This window comes from Littorina saxatilis, linkage group LG7 (genome assembly GCF_037325665.1).
Source record: "Littorina saxatilis isolate snail1 linkage group LG7, US_GU_Lsax_2.0, whole genome shotgun sequence".
Classification (NCBI taxonomy): domain Eukaryota; kingdom Metazoa; phylum Mollusca; class Gastropoda; order Littorinimorpha; family Littorinidae; genus Littorina; species Littorina saxatilis.
Genome location: NC_090251.1, coordinates 7,251,747 through 7,275,415, shown reverse-complemented (window position 1 = coordinate 7,275,415; position 23,669 = coordinate 7,251,747). Strand labels below are relative to the sequence as shown.

The following is a 23,669-nucleotide window of genomic DNA, read 5'->3' as shown; positions in this document are numbered from 1 at the left end:
CAAGTGCAGTATGCTCTCATCAATTAGTGACATCCCTGGTCGCAACACGCTCAGTCCTGACGGCTACAATTGGTGATACTACTCAAGAAACTTGGCTATGCGTGCTCTACGACAGTGCATGTCGCTGTCCACCAGTACGTTAGGCACATGTATACAAAGTATAGCAATCCTCTATTAGGAGTTCCAAGGCGGGGGAGATGTGTCAGGTGATCGACGCTTACCATAATTACTCAGGGGACTTTGTCTACGGAAGACTTAGTCATCGCACAAGGTGCCAGCTTGGAGTCTTTTTCTGGTCCTCAATGCTCTGTTCTGTGAATTTTGCACGACTTTACCCGTTCTCTATAGCTCTGCATTTGGAAGAGTTTGTAGGACTGTTTGCTGACGCTAAATACATCCAACGACTGCAGGCTCCTGTACATTTTCAATTTAGTCCTCTATGTCTGCATGTCTGTCTGTCTGTCTTTCCCCGCGGGTTAGGGGGAAGAATTTACCCGATGCTCCCCAGCATGTCGTAAGAGGCGACTAACGGATTCTGTTTCTCCTTTTACCCTTGTTAAATGTTTCTTGTATAGAGTATAGTCAATGTTTGTAAAGATTTTAGTCAAGCAGTATGTAAGAAATGTTAAGTCCTTTGTGCTGGAGGCTTGCGTTCTCCCAGTGGGGTCATATATTGTACTGCGTTGCAAGCCCCTTGAGCAGTTTTTTGGTTGGTGCTTTTGTGAACAAGAAACAATAAATTATTAACAAGCGGCTCTATCCCATCTCCCCCCTTTCCCCGTCGCGATATAACCTTGAACGGTTGAAAACGACGTTAAACACCAAATAAAGAAAGAAAGAAAGTCTGTCTTTCCTCCCTCTCTCTCTCTCTCTCTCTCTCTCTCTCTCTCTCTCTCTCTCTCTCTCTCTCACACACTCACACACACACTCACACACACGCACACACACACACACACACACACACACACACACCCACACACACACACACACACACACACACATACACACACACATGTAGCGAGAGGGAAGAGTGTTTATGTCTCATCGTGTTTATTTGTCAGTGCGAGCACAAGGACAAACATGCAAGGGTAAAACCAAGACATTGTGTGTGGGTGACACTCTCTGTGACAAAGACCAGGTCTGCAGTAAGTACATTTCTCGTTTCCATGCCATTTCTGGGGTATTTTCAGGGACACGAGTCAGGAGAGAGACAATGAAAATGACAATGACAATTCTGCATTTAACGAGGATAATAGATTAAGCAGTGATCTGCTTTTTTTTTAAAGAGAGGAGGAGAGCGAGAGAGAGAGAGCACGTTGGCTGATCAATAATTCATTTTAGCAGATCTATGAATTTCAAGTCTTTAGTATGAGCTCCCTCAGAATTAATTCTGAATAAAAAAAAAACGTCTCCATCTGCACAGTTAGCAGCAAAGCTACTGATGGTCGCTATCCGACCAAGTGACCAAGTAAAAAGATTTTCTTTTCCCATGTTGAGGATATGACCAAGTAAAATGATGTTCTTATCTCACGGCAAAGGATGGACTTATGGATAATGAAAAGACGGGTTTCAAGGGAAAGCATGTGTGATTGACGATCATGTGACTGTGCACACAAGTGGATGAAATACTACAAGTAGATAACATTGTTCATTGGCTCTATCGACGCCCGTTTTTAACCACTTGCTTCCCTTTGTATGATAAACCGTCCATAGATCGTCGTTCTCCCGAACTAACTCCTTAGTATGTCATCGAGAATAGAGGATTTTGGGATATCCTTTCATGCGCCTTTCGGCGATTGGTCAATGCATTTCGTATCAATAATGTCGGTCTCGCTTGAAATTATCGCTACTTGATATTGCTTTCCAAACGTATACGAAGTGACCGGGAGCGTAGGGTCAGTTACTGAACTAGCCCTGAACAGTGAGATATGGAGAACAATACACAAAATACGAACGGAGAGACTCGGAAACTTGAGTCACTGAGTCGTCGCCACGCTCGAGAACTCAAGTGTAATATTTGAAGTTAAAATCTCCCTCGACTACAGTGCGACAAAATAGCTCAGTCGGTAGAGTGCCCGATTGACGGTGCGCTAGTCCTTACTTTTGTGGTCCCGGGTTCGATTCGCTTCGACGGCAATGTTTTGTTTATTATTTGTCTCTGAACTCGTAATTCTTGTATTTTATTTATTTGCTTCATTCCAAACGGTCTATATACTTGTATTTTTTTTAATTTTGATTTATCCCAAAGATTTTGAGTCGTGTATTGAAAATTGAATATAGTGCATGAGTGCCATTGAACAGCTTTCCCACAATCCCGTATTCTATTTTTAGTGATGGATATTCCCAAGGAAAGGTCAAAGGGCATATGTATCATCGCGTGTCGACTGCTGGTAATAGTACTTAGCTTCTTCTATTATGATAGGCTTCTGCTGTGCAGGAATCCAGGGCGATAAGACCTGCACTGCAGGCAACGCAATGTACTGTCAGCTGGGCACAAAGTGCGAGGGCGGATCGTGCAGTGAGTTTCTCTTGTTCATCCTTTGTCAATGACACCTTTTATATCGTGGCCTGAGTTTCTCTTGTTCATTCTCTGCCTATAACCCATTTTCTACCATGGGCTGAGTTTCTCTTGTTCATCCTTTGTCAATAACCATTTTATACTGTGACATGAGTTTCTCTTGTTCATCCTTTGTCAATAACCATTGTATACTGTGGCATGAGTTTCTCTTGTTCATCCTTTGTCAATAACCATTTTATACTGTGGCATGAGTTTCTCTTGTTCATCCTTTGTCAATAACCATTGTATACTGTGGCATGAGTTTCTCTTGTTCATCCTTTGTCAATAACCATTTTATACTGTGGCATGAGTTTCTCTTGTTCATCCTTTGTCAATAACCATTGTATACTGTGGCATGAGTTTCTCTTGTTCATCCTTTGCATGTAACCATTTTATACTGTGGCATGAGTTTCTCTTGTTCATCCTTTGTCAATAACCATTTTATACTGTGGCATGAGTGTCTCTTGTTCATCCTTTGTATGTAACCATTTTATACTGTGGCATGAGTTTCTCTGTATGTTACAGTCGGCAAAGTGCATGACCAAAAAAGTCGGAGGTGACGCTGAAGGTAGAAGTGCGTCCTCATGGTTTGATAATGAATGTTTGGAAAAGAAGCGATCTGCGAGACGGTTGCTGAGAAGTTACCAAATAATTAAAACAGAAAATAAAGAAGAAAAAGAGATAGCAAAGCAAAAGTACGCTGAAGTCAGGAAGGAGTATAAAGATCTTCTTCGAACAAAGCGAACAGAGTACAGGTTAAAACAAGTTCATAACTTATTGCTCTCTGCTGATAAACCAACGGAATTTTGGAAGGAAATAAGGAAATGTAATAGAAAAGAGGTGCACTCCAACTCCGTACCAAAAGAGGCATGGTACGAACATTTTAAGGATGTTTTAAACACCGATACAGTTGAAGGTGAACCCGAAGACGATCAGTTGCCTGATACAGGTATCAGTGACGAAATTCTTGACAGTGAAATAACTGAAATTGAAATTAGTAAAGCAATTAGAAATTTGAAAAATGGTAAAGCGGCAGGGTTTGATGGTGTGTTGAATGAAAATGTTGAAAGTGTCTGAAAGTCTTGTTTTACCTTTTTTAGTTAAATTGTTCAACAACATTCTCGAGAAGGGGGTGTACCCAAGAGAGTGGTCCATGGCCATTATTGTGCCGTTACATAAAAAAGGAGACTGTGATAACCCTGATAATTACAGAGGAATTTCCCTCACCAGTACGACGAGCAAAATTTTTATGTCTGTTCTGAACCACCGCCTGTCTGTTTAGTCAGAAAATAATAACATTTTAGACGAAAGCCAGGCTGGTTTCCGGAGGAATTACTCAACTATCGATCATGTGTTTACCCTTTACGCTTGCGTCCAGAAACAATGTGTTATGTTGTAATGGTTTTGCGGCTGTGTGGATGTACGGAATGGTTGGGAATGAGAAGTGTTTCTAACAAGAGTTTAAAAGACGTTTACAAGATTGTTTTTGTCAAGAATGGTTCTCCTTTTTAGAATGCAGTGAACGTTTCGACATTTATAATTGTTACAAAACATGCTTGGAAAAAGAGAAATACATTGAATTAATCGAAGATATTAAGTACAGAGTTGCTCTTACTCGTTTCCGCGCAGGAGTATCCGAAATCAACGCTCACAAGTTTCGGTACGCGGCACCAAACCAAACGACAAGAAACTGTCCTCTCTGTACAGCTGATAAAGAAGATGAACACCATGTTGTATTTTTATGTCCTTTTTATCAAGACCTTCGAGCAAAGTATTTGAAAATCTCGAACTCTAAGACGCTGAAACAACAACTTGTGTATTTCTGTGGCAGTACTGAGGATAATGTGATGAACAGCTTCAGCAGATTTGTGTTCTTCATGTTACAGAAGTGATGAACCCTTATAAATCAGGTTCAGTGACATGTCATCAGGGTCTTAATGTATTTGTTGAATTTTATGCGTGACTATAATTTATAACTGTGCAAATACTATTGCTGTTATTTTAACCACTATTGTAAGGGGCTGTGGCCTTAGACAATCAAAGATTTGTTCTTGTTCTTGCTCTCTCTCTCTCTCTCTCTCTCTCTCTCTCTCTCTCTCTCTCTCTCTCTCTCTCTCTCTCTCTCTCTCTCTCTCTCTCTCTCTCTCTCTCTCTCTCTCTCTCTCTCTCTCTCTCTCTCTCTCTCTCTCTCTCTCTCTCTCTCTCTCTCTCTCTCTCTCTCTGAGAGTCTTGTTAGACTCGTCTACCCCTCTGTTTGTCTAAAAAAAAAAAGTGCAATGTACATCCAGGCCTGTTCGTATTGAGAAGACTCCCGCAAGACACTGACAAGAAGTGTGCAGCTGAATGTTTACCAGATATACACTATTGACACCTTATTTTGACGCCTCTTTCTAATTGAACATTATAAGCATGGTGTAAAGCAACTTATATAGCGCCTCGAGCTGTTGGGAAGCGCTATATAAATATTCCATTATTATTAATATTATTTTATGTTCACTTTATCTTTCTCAATCTTTACATTTTACTGTGGTCTACTTACAGAACTTATTCTCGGAGCACCGTGCAAGAGCAACGGGACACAATGCTCGCAAGGGCTGGTCTGTGACATGGTGGGACGATGCAGTGAGTGATGGGTTGGACTCACCTGAGTTATCAGCAGAGTCTTAGTAATGAGCGGTGTCAGGCCATGCGTACCGCTGATTGGCCATGCCGACCGTCCTTTTATTCTTTCCGTAGGGGAAAACTTGACGTTTTGGTTTTCTCTGTTTTCTTCAAGCCTCTAAATATCACACACTGGTAAGTTTTAATAATGCTCAAACATAACAAAAGATTGGTGTACTCTCGTTAGATTTCAAGGCCGGGTCATGTTGAAGTTCGAAGTAAAGTGTAAAGAAATGTAAAATTCACATTTCTTCAAACGTTTTTACATTTAGTCAAGTTTTGACTAAATGTTTTAACATAGAGGGGGGAATCGAGACGAGGGTCGTGGTGTATGTGTGTGTGTGTGTGTGTGTAGAGCGATTCAGAGTAAACTACTGGACCGATCTGTATGAAATTTTTCATGAGAGTTCCTGGGTATGATATCCCCAGACGTTTTTTTTTTATTTTTTCGATAAATGTCTTTGATGACGTCATATCCGGCATTTTGTAAAAGTTGTGGCGGCACTGTCACACCCTCATTTTTCAATCAAATTGATTGACATTTTGGCAAAGCAATCTTCGACGAAGGCCGGACTTTGGTATTGCATTTCAGCTTGGAGGCTTAAAATTTAATTAATGACTTTGGTCATTAAAAATCTGAAAATTGTAATTAAAATGATGTTTCTATAAAACGATCCAAAATTACGTTTATCGTATTCTTCATCATTTTTTTTATTCAAAAAACATATAATTATGTTATATTCGGATTAAAAACAAGCTCTGAAAATTAAAAATATAAAAATTATGATTAAAATTAAATTTCCTAAATCGATTTAAAAACAATTTCATCTTGTTCCTTGTTGGTTCCTGATTCCAAAAACATATAGATATATGTTTGGATTAAAAACACGTTCAGAGAGTTAAAAAGAATAGAGATATAGAAAAGCGGGCTATCCTCCTCAGCGCAACCGCTACCGCGCTTTTCTGTATTGTTAATTTCACTGCCTTTGCCACGAGCGGTGGACAGACGATGCTACGAGTGTACGGTCTTGCAGAAAAAAATGCTTTGCGTTCAGTTTCATTCTGTGAGTTCGACTGAGCTTGACTAAATGTTGTATTTTCGCCTTACGCGACTTGTTAAAGAGTTATATTTGAAATCACACACTTCAAGTGTTTAAATATTCCATATTCAGATATACCAACGTTTGATTAAACCTCGTCAAATGTAAGGGCCATACAGGGCCCAAGGAGAAAGTTCTTTGAACTTGGCACACTTCCAGGATTTGATAACCTCCGGAGCTGACTCGAGTTCGATTGCCCTCCGCCAAATGTCAGGGTCACAGACTGATCAAATCTGGTCCAAAAGATTTAAAAAAAAATTCTGGTCTTCAATGTTTTTGTAGCAAGATCTTTGGCACTTTACACACTATTTGGGTCTTGTGACCTCCAGATTTGACCGAAATCAGCTTGACCCTTGTTAAATGTCAAGGTCATAGATTGGTTGAGTTCAGGTCAAATTAAGTGGAGAATTGTTATTTCTTGATGATTTTAAATCCAGATCTTTGTAATGGCACACACTTCCAGGATTTGATGTTCACTAGACATAGCAGTGCCGTTAATTTTTGTGTAAAATCCCTTCAAACTATTTTGCTATTTCGAAGGAGCCGAGTGTGAGTGTGCCTCAGCGGAGAAAACGTCAAAGCACATTCTGCAGACCTGCCCACATATGGAGACAGCACGCCAGCACTACTGTTCAGAAGACACCAGCTTGGGCACTACTAAGCTCTGGGGACCCGCTGACGAACTGCAGAGGACTGCGGACTTCATGGCAGCCTCCTAGCTAAGGATATAACGGCAACGAACATGAACACAGAGGAAGAAGAAGTTCCAATCTACAAAGTTAACACCAAGTCCTGGTTCAAAACGCTTCATACATGCACTCGATCACGATGGTGTATTCTTGCTCCATCCCATCCGTTGCATGGGAAGCGGCATTGTCTACATCAAATTTCCTGCTGGAAGACATACATTGAACACGATCTGGAGCAGGTTCAACTTCATCTCCAACCATAGCGGACGATGTATGCTGTCAAGTCGTACTTTCCTTTTTACTTTTTCAACACGAGCCTTGTCAATTGATCCATATTTACCCAATACTCTTCTCCTGTCTATTTCTTGCCTTCAAATCCGGGCCAAACTGATGTAAACACAGTTACAGTTGTGATACAGAGACTCTGTTTCTACAGATAACTCTGTGTTACAAATAGTGTATATGTTCTTACAGGGATCCCGAAAGACGGCACCTGCTCTCAGGCGCGTGATGGATGCTTGGCTGGAGCCAAGTGCTCTCCGGGTCTCACATGTCAATGTGAAACAGATAACTGCAGTAAGTGTGTGAGGGCAGTAATTTGTGCTTGGATTTAATAATAGAACATGTACTGTGCGCTTCTATGCCGATATTTATAAATGTGTGTGTGTGTGTGTGTGTGTGTGTGTGTGTGTGTGTGTGTGTGTGTGTGTGTGTGTGTGTGTGAAAAGAACGGAGAGCAAGAACTTGAGTGGCATACGTTCCCCCAGAGAGTCTGCCGGACTTTCAAACAGCCAGACACATCATCCTTTCACGCCGGCATCAACTTCCCATGTTACCGCTCAGTTTAAAATTTGGTATTCTGAAATGATCGCCATGCAGGCTCTGTAAAAACTGAGGTCACTGTGTGTGCAGAGCCTGCGACCGGCAAGATTGGGGGCACATGTCAGATCACGGTACATGATCCTATTGGACAGGAGTCGTGCAAGGACCCCTTGTCACTCTGTAATCCCGTTCTCCTTACCTGTCAGTGCGGAACGGGATACGCCGCCAATCGACACAACTTTACCTGTGGTATTTCTTTCGTTATGCATAGTACACTCTAATTTACATGATCGTAACCAATCGTTTAACTTGTGCTTAATCTCATTCCGTTTTTTGCTTCTATATATATATATATATATATACGACTTGTGTCTGTCTGTCTGTGTGTGTGTGTGTGTCCGCGATGCCAAGCCAAAGTTCTCGATCGATCTTTTTCAAATTTGGAGGCCGTATTCAGCTACATCCCGGACACAACCTCATCGCTGAGATATTTCAACACGTGCTCTCAGCGCGCAGCGCTGAACCGATTTTTGACTCACATGCGAAGCAAAAGTGAGTCTATGTACTCACCCGAGTCGTCCGTCCGTCCGTCCGTCCGTCCGGCCGTCCGGCCGGCCGTCCGAAAAACTTTAACGTTGGATATTTCTTGGACACTATTCAGTCTATCAGTACCAAATTTGGCAAGATGGTGTATGATGACAAGGCCCCAAAAAACATACATAGCATCTTGACCTTGCTTCAAGGTCAAGGTCGCAGGGGCCATAAATGTTGTCTAAAAAACAGCTATTTTTCACATTTTCTCTGAAGTTTTTCAGATTGAATACCTCACCTATATATGATATATAGGGCAAAGTAAGCCCCATCTTTTGATACCAGTTTGGTTTACCTTGCTTCAAGGTCAAGGTCACAGGAGCTCTTCAAAGTTGGATTGTATACATATTTTGAAATGACCTTGACCCTGAACTATGGAAGATAACGGTTTCAAACTTAAAATTTATGTGGGGCACATGTTATACTTTCATCATGAGACACATTTGGTCACATATGATCAAGGTCAAGGTCACTTTGACCCTTATGAAATGTGACCAAAATAAGGTAGTGAACCACTAAAAGTGACCATATCTCATGGTAGAAAGAGCCAATAAGCACCATTGTACTTCCTATGTCTTGAATTAACAGCTTTGTGTTGCATGACCTTGGATGACCTTGAGGAAAAATGTGTAAAGCAGTTCTTAGTGTATGATGTCATTGCTAGGTTTAGCTGAAGGTCAAGGTCATGTAAAGGTCAAGGTCAAGCATGTGAGTCGTATGGGCTTTGCCCTTCTTGTTAGGTTTTTCTCTGGATCCATTTCCAGTAACTCTTCTTATCTTCTCCAGTGTTTTCAGCGTTTACCTCCCTTCCTTCGTGTGGCGTCAATCCATATTCCCGTTACTACGTTACTATTTTTAGAATGTCACTGCACTGTCCAGAACGCTTTCCTTGCACCCGTAAGTTGTCCTTAGTGTAAAAGTGAAAAGGTTGAATCAATTTATAGCCACGCGAACAATACACTGTCATCTATCTCTATATATTCATAGATATAGATATACATCTATATATATATACGACTAGTGTCTGTCTGTCTGTCTGTCTGTCTGTTCGCGATGCACGGCCAAAGTTCTCGGTGGATCTTTTTCAAATTTGGACACCGTATTCAGCTACACCCCGGACACAACCTCATCGATGAGATATTTCAACACGTGCTCTCCACCGATTTTTTGTTTTTTTGTTTTTTTTGTTGTCGGGATCCACTACCAGTAACTCTTCCTTATCTTCTCCAGTGTTTTCAGCCGCGATTATCTCCCTTCCTCCGTGTGGCGTCAATCCATATTCCCGTTACTACGTTACTATTTTTAGAAGGTCACTGCACGTTACTATTTTTAGAAGGTCTCCAGTGTTTTGCGCGTTTATCTCCTTTCCTTCGTGCGCCGGCGAAGACGGCGTACATCCGGCAAAGCCGGGTCCCAGGCGCAGCCTGGTATTCGGCTCTACTTCTTCCCGGCGAAGCCGGTACCCGGCGAAGCGGGTAATCATCTAGTATATATATATACGGCTTCTGTGTGTGTGTGTGTGTGTGTGTGTGTGTTTGTGTGTGTGTGTGTGGGCAACACCTGTGGGTTGTAGAGTTCTGTTTGTGATGTGGTCTGGCGGCTTTGGTGTGTCTTTCAGGCCTTCCTTCGAAAAGCCATAACATTTATTCTCAATCCCGTTTGAGTGGACTTTGCCTTCAAAGGTGATTGTGGTGTTTCGGCACTCGGTTACATTTGGTGTCGTCGACTGCGATGGGACTCGACATGAAATGTTCAGGCCACTGAATCATTTTCGTGCTGTTCCCATTCTACCTGGGAGGGACCTAAGCTTGGCGGGTCCATAGTTTGGAACTTTGGGGACAAAGTTCATTCAAAGGGGGTCGAGTGTGACAGAGAGACTACCGTCGCCCTTCACAGCAGACTCTGCAGAGTTGTTCGCCTTAGAAGTTGCGGTCTTTCCTTGCATGTACCCGTAAGTTGTCCTCACTGTAAAAGTGCAAAGGTCGAATCTATTTATCGAAAAATCCACTGTCATCTATCTCTATATATTTATATATACATAGATATATACGGCTTCTGTGTCTGTGTGTGTGTGTGTGTGTGTGTTGTGTGTGTTGTGTGTGTGTGTGTGTGTGTGTGTATGTGTGGAGGCAACACCTGTGGATTGTAGAGTTCTGTTTGTGATGGGGTCTGGCGGCTTTTGTCTGTCTGTATGTTCTGGCATTTGAGAAGCCATAACAGATAATATAGGGCTTAGAAATAAGCTCTAAAAATTCTCAATCCCGTTTGAGAGGACTTCGCCTTCAAAGGTGATTGTGGTGAACCGCCACGCTGTCTGTCTCTGTCTCGCGATTCACCCCGGCGAAGCCGGGTATTCCTCTAGTGTTTAATAATAATTTGAATCGTTAAAACAAGCAGTTGGTTGGTTGGTTGTTGTTTTTTCTTCTAACTACATGTAGAACTCAGGGGTTAGGTATGGAGGGAGGGGGATATGTTTTTTTGTCAACATGTGCTATCTAAGGAGCCATTTTGTGAATGTTTTTGACGAATTGAACATTACAAAGTTTAAAGGGACAGTGCAGGGGTCACAGGAGTCACAGCGTTGCTGAAGCAACGATTTGTTTGTTTGTCGCAAATTACGATATAAACAGTCTGTCACAATCCCGAATGAGAAGTGATTTGCGTGGCGAATGGCGTGAGACACAGACAACAAAACAAAACAAAAGAAGAATGAAAAATAACAAACGAGACAGAATAAACGTTAACAAGACATTATTTAAAAATTATAGTTAGAAGAGAAACCTATCTAAACCTAACATAAGATAGAAAAGCCTACCGAAGGAATTAACTAACAAAAGCAAAGAAGACAAAGTGTTAGGCTAACCTAAGAATTCTAGCCTACCACATATCCTACTGCACATCCACACCGGTCGCTGTCATAGCTTACACTGATTCATACCTAGCTGACACACACGTCATTCGCTGACCATTCAAACACGACTTTAAACTAATTCACGTGAATCCCGAATATCTCGTAACAAGCGTATTTTGACTCGGCACATTCATACCCCGTTCATTTATAACACTAACACTTGTGACACAGTTAAAAGCTTTTAACAACTTTCTCACAGATGCCTTCTCATACCTTTAGTGTTGCCAGCCAAACGAAACTCTGTGCTTTGTCAGTTTGCATCTCCCGTCAAAATGTATTTAACATTTGCCATGAACACGTTCTGGGGCTCAAGGCTGTGTGCGGTATGCCAAAATGGCCCCACAGACCATCTTTTACAATCTGTGAGGGCCCCAAAGGGGGGGGTATCATCACGATCACGGGAAGGGAAATTTTAGCTTTCACGATCACAGTTACCTTGATTTTTGTTTTCACGATCACAAACACCTTGACGAATAGAGGATCATAGAGTGATACAGCTGTGAAAAATGTACGTTGAAAATAAAAAGCTTTTCAATAATGCCCATCACGATCACGAACACAAATGACTATCACGATCACGAGACTTGATTTTTTTGTCATCACGGATCACGGGCAAAGTCCCATCACGATCACAGAAATGGAAATTTCGGCAATCACGGTCACAGAAAGGTCAAAAAACGCCAATCACGATCACGATTTTAAACCCTTTGGGGCCCTCATCTGTCTACGTAATCACACACAATGTCTTGACGTAAAGTACCCAAAACAGAAAGAATTCTCTCTCTCGCCGTGACTATGAAGCCTTTTGACGTAATTAGTTCACATGCGGGACCTGCTGTGAACCTGGTCGAGGGCGACTCTCTCCTGCCCGGAGGCAGTCAAAAATTAATTCGTAAAACAAATTGCAGTTTTTACCTCCTTGCATGTTTGTTTGTTCGTTCATGGGCTGAAACTCCCACGGCTTTTACGTGTATGACCGTTTTTACCCCGCCATTTAGGCAGCCATACGCCGCTTTCGGAGGAAGCATGCTGGGTATTTTCGTGTTTCTATAACCCACCGAACTCTGACATGAATTACAGGATCTTTTTCGTGCGCAACAAACCTCCTTGCATGAAACTCAATGAAACTGTCAAACTTTTTCAAATGGATAGCTGCTGGAGGCATGACTGAAAGCCCTAGGGGCTCCGTGCACCTGGACTTGACAGGTCCGGTAACTTTAAGGGACAATCGTTAAGCATGAAAGATTATACAAAAAGCTTATGTCAATGTTCCGAGCAAGACATCGAGTTGATATTATTTCCGTGATTGACTTAACATTCAGACACTAATGGACACGCAATTTGTCCCCATTCGTCAAAAGGCCAAGGAGCCGGTGCATCTTGCAATGCCAGTTTCCCATGTGCCGCAGGCTTCGTGTGTGGAGATGCTGGTCACTGCAGTAAGTACAACACGTTTTTCCCCCCTCTTTTGTCCTTTGCTTTGCGTTCTATTGTTGTATCCTTTGCCATGTCATGTCTGTCTGTACCCTTCTCCGCTGTTCTCCTGCCCTTGTCCGGCCTTTAACTGTCTGTATCAAAGTGCCCTGTATTAGCATGTGCCCTGTATTATCATGTGTCCTGTATTATCATGGGCCCTGTATCATCATGTGCCCTGTATCATCATGTGCCCTGTATTATCATGTGCCCTGTATTATCATGTGCCCTGTATTATCATGTGTCCTGTATTATCATGTGCCCTGTATCATCATGTGCCCTGTATTATAATGTGCCCTGTATCATCATGTGCCCTGTATTATCATGTGCCCTGTATCATCATGTGTCCTGTATTATCATGTGCCCTGTATCATCATGTGCCCTGTATCATCATGTGCCCTGTATCATCATGTGCCCTGTATCATCATGTGCCCTGTATCATCATGTGCCCTGTATCATCATGTGCCCTGTATCATCATGTGCCCTGTATCATCATGTGCCCTGTATCATCATGTGCCCTGTATTATCATGTGCCCTGTATTACCATGTGTCCTGTATTATCATGTGCCCTGTATCATCATGTGCCCTGTATCATCATGTGCCCTGTATTATCATGTGCCCTATATTATCATGTGTCCTGTATTATCATGTGCCCTGTATTATCATGTGCCCTGTATTATCATGTGCCCTGTATCATCATGTGCCCTGTATCATCATGTGCCCTGTATCATCATGTGCCCTGTATCATCATGTGCCCTGTATCATCATGTGCCCTGTATTATCATGTGCCCTGTATTATCTTGTGCCCTGTATTATCATGTGCCCTGTATCATCATGTGCCCTGTATTATCATGTGCCCTGTGTTATCATGTGCCCTGTATTATCATGTGCCCTTTGTTTGTCCTATCTTTCAGTATCCTCTCTACCTGTGTCATCACCCTTGTCCTCGCATTCTGTGTTATTAACGCTGTCCTCTCTTTCTGTGTAATTGACGTTGTCATATCTTCCTGTGTAATTGACCTTGTCCTCTCTTTCTGTGTATTTCACGTTGACATATCTTCCTATATCATTGATCTTGGTCTCTCTTTCTGCGGTATTGACGTTGTCATCTCTTTCTGTGGTATTGACGTTGTCATGTCTTTCTGTGGTATTGACGTTGTCATGTCTTTCTGTGGTATTGACGTTGTCATGTCTTTCTGTGGTATTGACGTTGTCATCTCTTTCTGTGGTATTGACGTTGTCATGTCTTTCTGTGGTATTGACGTTGTCATCTCTTTCTGTGGTATTGACGTTGTCATCTCTTTCTGTGTTATTGACGTTGTCATCTCTTTCTGTGTTATTGATCTTGTCCTCTCTTTCTGTGTTATTGACCTTGTCATCTCTTTCTGTGGTATTGACGTTGGCCCCTCTTTCTGTGTTATTGACGTTGGCCTCTCTTTCTGTGGTATTGACGTTGTCCTCTCCTTCTGTGTTATTGACCTTGTCATCTCTTTCTGTGTTATTGACCTTATCCTCTCTTTCTGTGTTATTGACGTTGTCCTCTCTTTCTGTGTTATTGACGTTGTCATCTCTTTCTGTGGTATTGACGTTGTCCTCTCTTTCTGTAGTATTGACGTTGTCATCTCTTTCTGTAGTATTGACGTTGTCATCTCTTTCTGTAGTATTGACGTTGTCCTCTCTTTCTGTAGTATTGACGTTGTCATCTCTTTCTGTGTTATTGACGTTGTCCTCTCTTATTGTGTAATTGACGTTGTCCGTACTTCCTGTACCATTGGCCTTGTCCTCTCTTACTGTGTAATTGGTGTTTTCTTCTCTACCTGTGTCATTGACGCTGTCCTCTCTTTCTCGTATATTTTACAATAGCTGGTTTTTCTCTCTTGTCGTCTGAACGACGCTGATGAAGACAAAGTCAGACTATGTTATGTCAGTATTGGTTGAATAGTTTCAGTGTGCGTGCTTCGCATTTTAAGAGCCTCGTCATTTATAATTTCTTTGCCACACTTTAGTTTTGTGTTGATCTTTCTGTTGTGTGACTAGCTGTAGAAGTAGGGGAAACCTGTGAAGGGAGAAAGTCACTGTACTGCACGTGGGGCTCTGTGTGTGACAAGGACGAGTTCTGCCGTGAGTAGTGTGTACTTAGAAGGACAGAAAGAGATAGAGAGAAAGAGGGAGGGAGGTAAATAGGGGGATAGAGAGAAAGAGGGAAAGAGGGCGAGATTAAAAAAACAGAAAGAGAGAGAGAGAGAGCGTGAGAAGAAGCAAGAGGGAGGGAGAGAAGGAGCAAGAGGGAGAGATAGTAAGTACACCACTAAATTGTACACAATCTTTTAGGCTTGGCGTTTGACGAGAACTGTTTGACCACCCCGGACATGTGTGTGCTGGGAACCAAGTGTGACTCGACTGGCCTTTGTAGTGAGTTGTTTTCATTTCGCCAGAGTGCAGTCTGTCTCACTGTTGTTACTTGTTAGGTATGACATGACTGGTGTTTGTAGTAGGTTGTTCACATTGTTCCACTGTGCAGTCTGTCTCAGTGTTGTTACTTGTTAGGTATGACATGACTGGTGTTTGTAGTAGGTTGTTCACATTGTTCCAGAGTGCAGTCTGTCTCAGTGTTGTTACTTGTTAGGTATGACATGACTGGTGTTTGTAGTAGGTTGTTCACATTGTTCCAGGGTGCAGTCTGTCTCACTGTTGTTACTTGTTAGGTATGACATGACTGGTGTTTGTAGTAGGTTGTTCACATTGTTCCAGGGTGCAGTCTGTCTCACTGTTGTTACTTGTTAGGTATGACATGACTGGTGTTTGTAGTGGGTTGTTCACATTGTTCCACTGTGCAGTCTGTCTCAGTGTTGTTACTTGTTAGGTATGACATGACTGGTGTTTGTAGTAGGTTGTTCACATTGTTCCAGGGTGCAGTCTGTCTCACTGTTGTTACTTGTTAGGTATGACATGACTGGTGTTTGTAGTAGGTTGTTCACATTGTTCCACGGTGCAGTCTGTCTCACAGTTGTTACTTGTTAGGTATGACATGACTGGAGTTTGTAGTAGGTTGTTCACATTGTTCCAGAGTGCAGTCTGTCTCAGTGTTGTTACTTGTTAGGTATGACATGACTGGTGTTTGTAGTAGGTTGTTCACATTGTTCCACTGTGCAGTCTGTTCTTCGAATGTTGGTTACTTGTGGCATGGCTGTTGTTTGTCGTGAGATGTTTAAACTTTCCCAGCGTGCAGTAATCTGTGAGTGTGCTGTTAAGTGTGACTCTACTTATTTACTTCCTGTATCTATCTGTCTGTCTGTGCCTGTATCTGTTATCCTACCTGTCTATCTGTCTGTATCTGTCATTCTGCATGTCTGTACCTGTCTGTCTCTCTGTCTGTATCTGTCAATCTGCCTTTCTGTACCTGTCTGTCTGTCTGTGCCTGTATGTGTCATTCTGCCTGTCTGTACATGTCTGTCTGTCTGTGTCTGTATGTCATTCTGCCTGTCTGTCTGTCTGTCTGTGTATGTATGTCATTCTGCCAGTCTGTGTCTGTATCTGTCAATCTGTCTGTCTGTCTGTCTGTGTCTGTATGTCATTCTGCCTGTCTGTCTGTCTGTGTCTGTATCTGTCATTCTGCCTGTCTGTACCTGTCTGTCTGTCTGTGTCTGTATGTCATTCTGCCTGTCTGTGCCTGTCTGTCTGTCTGTGTCTGTATCTGTCATTCTGCCTGTCTGTACCTGTCTGTCTGTCTGTGTCTGTATGTCATTCTGCCTGTCTGTCTGTGTCTGTATCTGTCATTCTGCCCGTCTGTTCCTGTCTGTCTGTATCTGTCATTCTGCGCGTCTGTTCCTGTCTGTATGCCATTCTACCTGTCTGTCTGTGTCTGTATCTGTCATTCTGCCCGTCTGTTCCTGTCTGTATGTCTCTGTCCCTGTCTGTATGTCTCTGTCTGTATGTCATTCTGCCTGTCTATACCTGTCTGTTTGTTTTACTGTGAAACAGAGATCCCGGTGAACAAGGCGTGCAGTGTGGACGACGAGTGCGAGGCGGGGTCAGTCTGCCCTCACAACACACGGCGCTGCACGTGCTCTGACCAGGTCGCCACGCCATTAGCACAGGGACAAGGTTGCGGTGGGTGCCTTCCCACATTGGTATTGCTTTCACATCGTCCTGTGAGGTTACCCTTATTTAAAGTCGGTATGCTTTCTCACTTTGAAAAGCTAGGTACCATACACTGATACAGTGCGACGCTACCCAATTTTTTTAATGCATTCGTGTATTTATGTTTTCGAGCACTGAGACTTTTGCTGTGAATGTGGGATCTTTATCTTATTTTTACATTCATCGAGCCATTCGTTTTTTTCAATCCCTTGAGTAATAAGTAGTCGGCGAGTAATTTACTGAAGAGAGTCTGAACACAAGCAAAATAATTAGGAGACACGAGCGAACAACCCCCAATATTCTTTAAGATTCTTTCTGTGGATACGTGCTATCGGAAATTATCGCCCCTTTGCATGTTGGACAAGATATTTAACGTAAAACAATAGAGAACTGTTGTCAACACAGCTTGTTGTTTTGCCACAATGTGAATGTTCACAAGCACACAAAAATAACAAAAAACGACGAAACATTTCGTCCAACGTTTGAGAACGGTAGGGTCTCTGTGCTGGTCATTCAGGACACTTGTTCAACACTTGGTGGCAAGACCACAGCTCTCAGTGACGATGTTAACAGTGTGGGGGGGGGGGGGGGAGTACCACTGTCGTTTACAATAAGGGGTACCACTTACCTTATTTCTTTCAGATCCCAAGGTTGGCAGGGTGGGGGGGAAATGTAACGACGCGGTCGAGTGTGTGGACCCAAGCGCTGTGTGCGACGCCGGACAGCAGAAATGTGAATGTTCTGCCAGCTACGAGACCAACCAGAGAGACTTTAGCTGCAGTAAGTCATCTGTGTAGAGGACCGCGCTAAAGGTCTGTCTCCACATTACAGGATAAATCAGGCTTCATCGTCAGAACAAAAGACTAGACAACTAAACTGTCTTTTTCTTAATCAAGTGTGACACGATAACGCAGTAGTCCCCCTTCCGTAGTAGCTTTTCTGCATGCAGAGTTGTCTGCCGGGCCTACGTTATTTATAGCTCTATGGTTGCCGGTCAGAAACTTGTGACTTGACTTGTGGAGAGTTGTTAGTGACTGGGTCTGATTACCGTTGTCTCATGGTATGCCTTGCACACTTTTCAGTTTCACTCGCTTTGCCTGAAAAGGTCAATTGTGTGTTTCATAGGCTTATTTACACATGTTTTCATTCAAATGAACAATTATCTTCTCAAAACATTTTTCTGCGTAAGTAATGATGAGTTGAATTACAATGTTATTGGCCGTAAAGATATGTTGTGTGTGATGTAGCTTGTCAGTGTTTTGTCCATACCGTTTATATTACACATGTGTGCAGCAAAACGTATGGGTGAAACATGTATGCACGATGATGAGTGTCGGAATGGTGCCTACTGCGACAGCCTCAAGAAGTGCAGTAAGTGAACACCCCTCTCTAGACAAACATCCGTATTTAGGTGGGGAAAAAACCCGGATGAAACAAAACACATTAACAAGATACAAAGTTTTCCTTAAAAATGTCCAATGCCTTCTGATGTGTTCATGTTTAATTGTGTTGCTTGCACACACTGTTGATATTAATATCTACCCATCCTACAACTTATCAGACTTAATTTAATATCTGAATCATGCAGAAAAAAGGCTTTCATGTTGGAGACATTAAACAATGGATGTACGTGTTGACAGGTCTCAGGGTGAAGGGACATGCAAACCAAACATCCAAACGTCTCACATCATGTGCACTGTCACAGATCCTGGATGTTTCCGCAGGTCTTATGTCATTGTCGCAGATACATATGATTTACTGCAACATTCAAAACAAAATCATGTGCTTTTGCATTTTGGAAATAAATTCTATTGATTCTATTGATCGAAATTCTATTGATACAGTTAAGAGTGGTTGTGTGTTGCTATAGATCTCATGGTCCCTCACATTTACAGTAAAGAATGGCTGTGTGTTGCTATAGATCTCATGGCCCCTCACAGATACAGTAAAGAATGGTTGTATGTTGCTATATATCTCATGGCCCCTCACAGATACAGTAAAGAATGCCGTTATGGTGCTATATATCTCATGGCCCCTCACAGGTACAGTAAAGAATGGCTGTGTGTTGCTATAGATTTCATGGCCCCCCACAGATACAGTGAAGAATGGTTGTGTGTTGCTATAGATCTCATGGCCCCCCATAGATACAGTGAAGAATGGCTGTGTGTTGCCATAGATCTCATGGCCCCCCACAGATACAGTGAAGAATGACTGTGTGTTGACATAGATCTCATGGCCCCCCACAGATACAGTGAAGAATGGCTGTGTGTTGCTATAGATTTCATGGCCCCCCACAGATACAGTTAAGAGTGGTTGTGTGTTGCTATAGATCTCATGGCCCCCCACAGATACAGTGAAGAATGGCTGTGTGTTACTATAGATTTCATGGCCCCCCACAGATACAGTAAAGAATGGCTGTGTGTTGCCATAGATCTCATGGCCCCTGACACATACAGTGAAGAATGGCTGTGTGTTGCCATAGATCTCATGGCCCCCCACAGATACAGTGAAGAATGGCTGTGTGTTGCTATAGATTTCATGGCCCCCCACAGATACAGTGAAGAATGGCTGTGTGTTGCTATATATCTCATGGCCCCTCACAGATACAGTAAAGAGTGCCGTTATGGTGCTATATATCTCATGGCCCCCCACAGATACAGTAAAGAATGGCTGTGTGTTGCTATAGGTCTCATGGCCCCTCACAGATGCAGTAAAGAATGGTTGTGTGTAATAGGTCTCATGGCCCCTCACAGATACAGTAAAGAATGGCTGTGTGTTGCTATAGATCTCATGCCACTCACAGATACAGTGAAGAATGGCTGTGTGTTGCTATAGATCTCATGGCCCCCCACAGATACAGTGAAGAATGGCTGTGTGTTGCCATAGATCTCATGGCCCCCCACAGATACAGTAAAGAATGGCTGTGTGGTGCTATAGGTCTCATGGCCCCTCACAGATACAGTAAAGAATGGCTTTGTGTTGCTATAGATCTCATGGCCCCCCACAGATACAGTAAAGAATGGCTGTGTGTTGCTATAGGTCTCATGGCCCCCCACAGATACAGTAAAGAATGGCTGTGTGTTGCTATAGGTCTCATGGCCCCTCACAGATACAGTAAAGAATGGCTGTGTGTTGCTATAGATCTCATGGCCCCCCACAGATACAGTAAAGAATGGCTGTGTGTTGCTATAGATCTCATGGCCCCTCACAGATACAGTAAATAATGGCTGTGTGTTGCTATAGATCTCATGGCCCCCCACAGATACAGTGAAGAATGGCTGTGTGTTGCTATAGATCTCATGGCCCCTCACAGATACAGTAAAGAATGGCTGTGTGTTGCTATAGATCTCATGGCCCCCCACGGATACAGTGAAGAATGGCTGTGTGTTGCAATAGATCTCATGGCCCGTCACAGATACAGTGAAGAATGGCTGTGTGTTGCTATAGATCTCATGGCCCCTCACAGATACAGTAAAGAATGGCTGTGTGTTGCTATAGATCTTATGGCCCCTCACAGATACAGTGAAGAATGGCTGTGTGTTGCTATAGGTCTCATGGCCCCTCACAGATACAGTGAAGAATGGCTGTGTGTTGCTATAGATCTCATGACCCCCCACAGATACAGTAAAGAATGGCTGTGTGTTGCTATAGATCTCATGGCCCCCCACAGATACAGTGAAGACACCGGCTGTGTGTTGCTATAGGTCTCGTGGCCCCTCACAGATACAGTAAAGAATGGCTGTGTGGTGCTATAGATCTCATACCCCTCACAGATACAGTAAAGAATGGCTGTCTGTTGCCATAGATCTCATGGCCCCTCACAGATGCAGTAAAGAATGGTTGTGTGTTATAGGTCTCATGGCCCCTGACAGATGCAGTAAAGAATGGCTGTGTGTTGCTATAGGTCTCATGGCCCCTCACATATACAGTAAAGAATGGCTGTGTGGTGCTATAGATCTCAAGGCCCCTCCCAGATACAGTAAAGAATGGCTGTGTGGTGCTATAGGTCTCATGGCCCCTCACAGATACAGTAAAGAATGGCTGTGTGGTGCTATAGGTCTCATGGCCCCTCACAGATACAGTAAAGAATGGCTGTGTGGTGCTATAGGTCTCATGGCCCCTCACAGATACAGTAAAGAATGGCTGTGTGTTGCTATAGATCTCATGGCCCCTCACAGATACAGTAAAGAATGGCTGTGTGTTGCTATAGGTCTCATGGTCCCTCACAGATACAGTAAAAAATGGCTGTGTGGTGCTATAGATCTCATGGCCCCTCACAGGTACAGTAAAGAATGGCTGTGTGTTGCTATAGATCTCATGGCCCCTCACAGATACAGGGAAGAATGGCTGTGTGTTGCTATAGGTCTCATGGCCCCTCACAGATACAGTGAAGAATGGCTGTGTGTTGCTATAGATCTCATGGCCCCCCACAGATACAGTAAAGAATGGCTGTGTGTTGCTATAGATCTCATGGCCCCCCACAGATACAGTGAAGAATGGCTGTGTGTTGCTATAGATCTTATGGCCCCCCACAGATACAGTGAAGAATGGCTGTGTGTTGCTATAGGTCTCATGGCCCCTCACAGATACAGTAAAGAATGGCTGTGTGTTGCCATAGATCTCATGGCCCCTCACAGATGCAGTAAAGAAAGTTTGTGTGTTATAGGTCTCATGGCCCCTGACAGATACAGTAAAGAATGGCTGTGTGTTGCCATAGATCTCATGGCCCCTCACAGATACAGTAAAGAATGGCTGTGTGTTGCCATAGATCTCATGGCCCCCCACAGATACAGTAAATAATGGCTGTGTGTTGCTATAGATCTCATAGCCCCCCACAGATACAGTAAAGAATGGCTGTGTGTTGCTATAGATCTCATGGCCCCCCACAGATACAGTGAAGAATGGCTGTGTGTTGCTATAGATCTTATGGCCCCCCACAGATACAGTGAAGAATGGCTGTGTGTTGCCCTAGATCTCATGGCCCCTCACAGATACAGTAAAGAATGGCTGTGTGTTGCTATAGGTCTCATGGCCCCTCACAGATACAGTAAAGAATGGCTGTGTGTTGCTATAGATCTCATGCCACTCACAGATACAGTAAAGAATGGCTGTGTGTTGCTATAGATCTCATGGCCCCTCACAGATACAGTAAAGAATGGCTGTGTGTTGCTATAGATCTCATGGCCCCTCACAGATACAGTAAAGAATGGCTGTGTGTTGCTATAGATCTCATGGCCCCCCACAGATACAGTAAAGAATGGCTGTGTGTTGCTATAGATCTCATGGCCCCTCACAGATACAGTAAAGAATGGCTGTGTGGTGCTATAGATCTCATGGCCCCTCACAGGTACAGTAAAGAATGGCTGTGTGTTGCTATAGATCTTATGGCCCCCCACAGATACAGTAAAGAATGGCTGTGTGTTGCTATAGATCTCATGGCCCCTCACAGATACAGTAAAGAATGGCTGTGTGTTGCTATAGATCTCATGGCCCCTCACAGATACAGTAAAGAATGGCTGTGTGTTGCTATAGGTCTCATGGCCCCCCACAGATACAATAAAGAATGGCTGTGTGGTGCTATAGATCTCATGGCCCCTCACAGATACAGTAAAGAATGGCTGTGTGTTGCTATAGATCTCATGGCCCCCCACAGATACAGTAAAGAATGGCTGTGTGTTGCTATAGATCTCATGGCCCCTCACAGATACAGTAAAGAATGGCTGTGTGGTGCTATAGGTCTCATGGCCCCTCACAGATACAGTAAAGAATGGCTGTGTGGTGCTATAGATCTCATGGCCCCTCACAGATACAGTAAAGAATGGCTGTGTGTTGCTATAGGTCTCATGGCCCCTCACAGATAGAGTAAAGAATGGCTGTGTGGTGCTATAGATCTCATGGCCCCTCACAGGTACAGTAAAGAATGGCTGTGTGTTGCTATAGATCTCATAGCCCCCCACAGATACAGTAAAGAATGGCTGTGTGTTGCTATAGATCTCATGGCCCCCCACAGATACAGTAAAGAATGGCTGTGTGTTGCTATAGATCTCATGGCCCCCCACAGATACAGTAAAGAATGGCTGTGTGTTGCTATAGATCTCATGGCCCCCCACAGATACAGTAAAGAATGGCTGTGTGTTGCTATAGATCTCATGGCCCCCCACAGATACAGTGAAGAATGGCTGTGTGTTGCCATAGATCTCATGGCCCCTCACAGATACAGTGAAGAATGGCTGTGTGTTGCCATAGATCTCATGGCCCCTCACAGATACAGTAAAGAATGGCTGTGTGTTGCTATAGATCTCATGCCACTCACAGATACAGTAAAGAATGGCTGTGTGTTGCTATAGATCTCATGGCCCCTCACAGATACAGTAAAGAATGGCTGTGTGGTGCTATAGATCTCATGGCCCCTCACAGGTACAGTGAAGAATGGCTGTGTGTTGCCATAGATCTCATGGCCCCTCACAGATACAGTGAAGAATGGCTGTGTGTTGCCATAGATCTCATGGCCCCTCACAGATACAGTAAAGAATGGCTGTGTGTTGCCATAGATCTCATGGCCCCTCACAGATACAGTAAAGAATGGCTGTGTGTTGCTATAGATCTCATGCCACTCACAGATACAGTAAAGAATGGCTGTGTGTTGCTATAGATCTCATGGCCCCTCACAGATACAGTAAAGAATGGCTGTGTGTTGCTATAGATCTCATGACCCCTCACAGATA

General features: G+C 43.3%; 1 protein-coding gene across 3 annotated transcripts in view; it reads left to right on the top strand.

Moving 5' to 3' along the window:
* Positions 1-23,669, top strand: part of LOC138970596 (uncharacterized) — a 117,679-nt gene that overhangs the window by 73,900 nt on the left and 20,110 nt on the right. For 2 of the 3 annotated variants that reach the window (XM_070343062.1, XM_070343060.1), the window contains exons 21-31: positions 1,062-1,145; positions 2,438-2,518; positions 5,099-5,179; positions 7,482-7,583; positions 7,920-8,078; positions 12,693-12,770; positions 14,842-14,925; positions 15,136-15,216; positions 16,786-16,914; positions 17,587-17,724; positions 18,238-18,315. In XM_070343062.1, coding sequence (XP_070199163.1) covers positions 1,062-1,145; positions 2,438-2,518; positions 5,099-5,179; positions 7,482-7,583; positions 7,920-8,078; positions 12,693-12,770; positions 14,842-14,925; positions 15,136-15,216; positions 16,786-16,914; positions 17,587-17,724; positions 18,238-18,315 — 1,095 coding nt within the window. The remainder of the gene's footprint in view (positions 1-1,061; positions 1,146-2,437; positions 2,519-5,098; positions 5,180-7,481; positions 7,584-7,919; positions 8,079-12,692; positions 12,771-14,841; positions 14,926-15,135; positions 15,217-16,785; positions 16,915-17,586; positions 17,725-18,237; positions 18,316-23,669) is intronic. The other variant, XM_070343063.1, reaches the window with a different exon arrangement.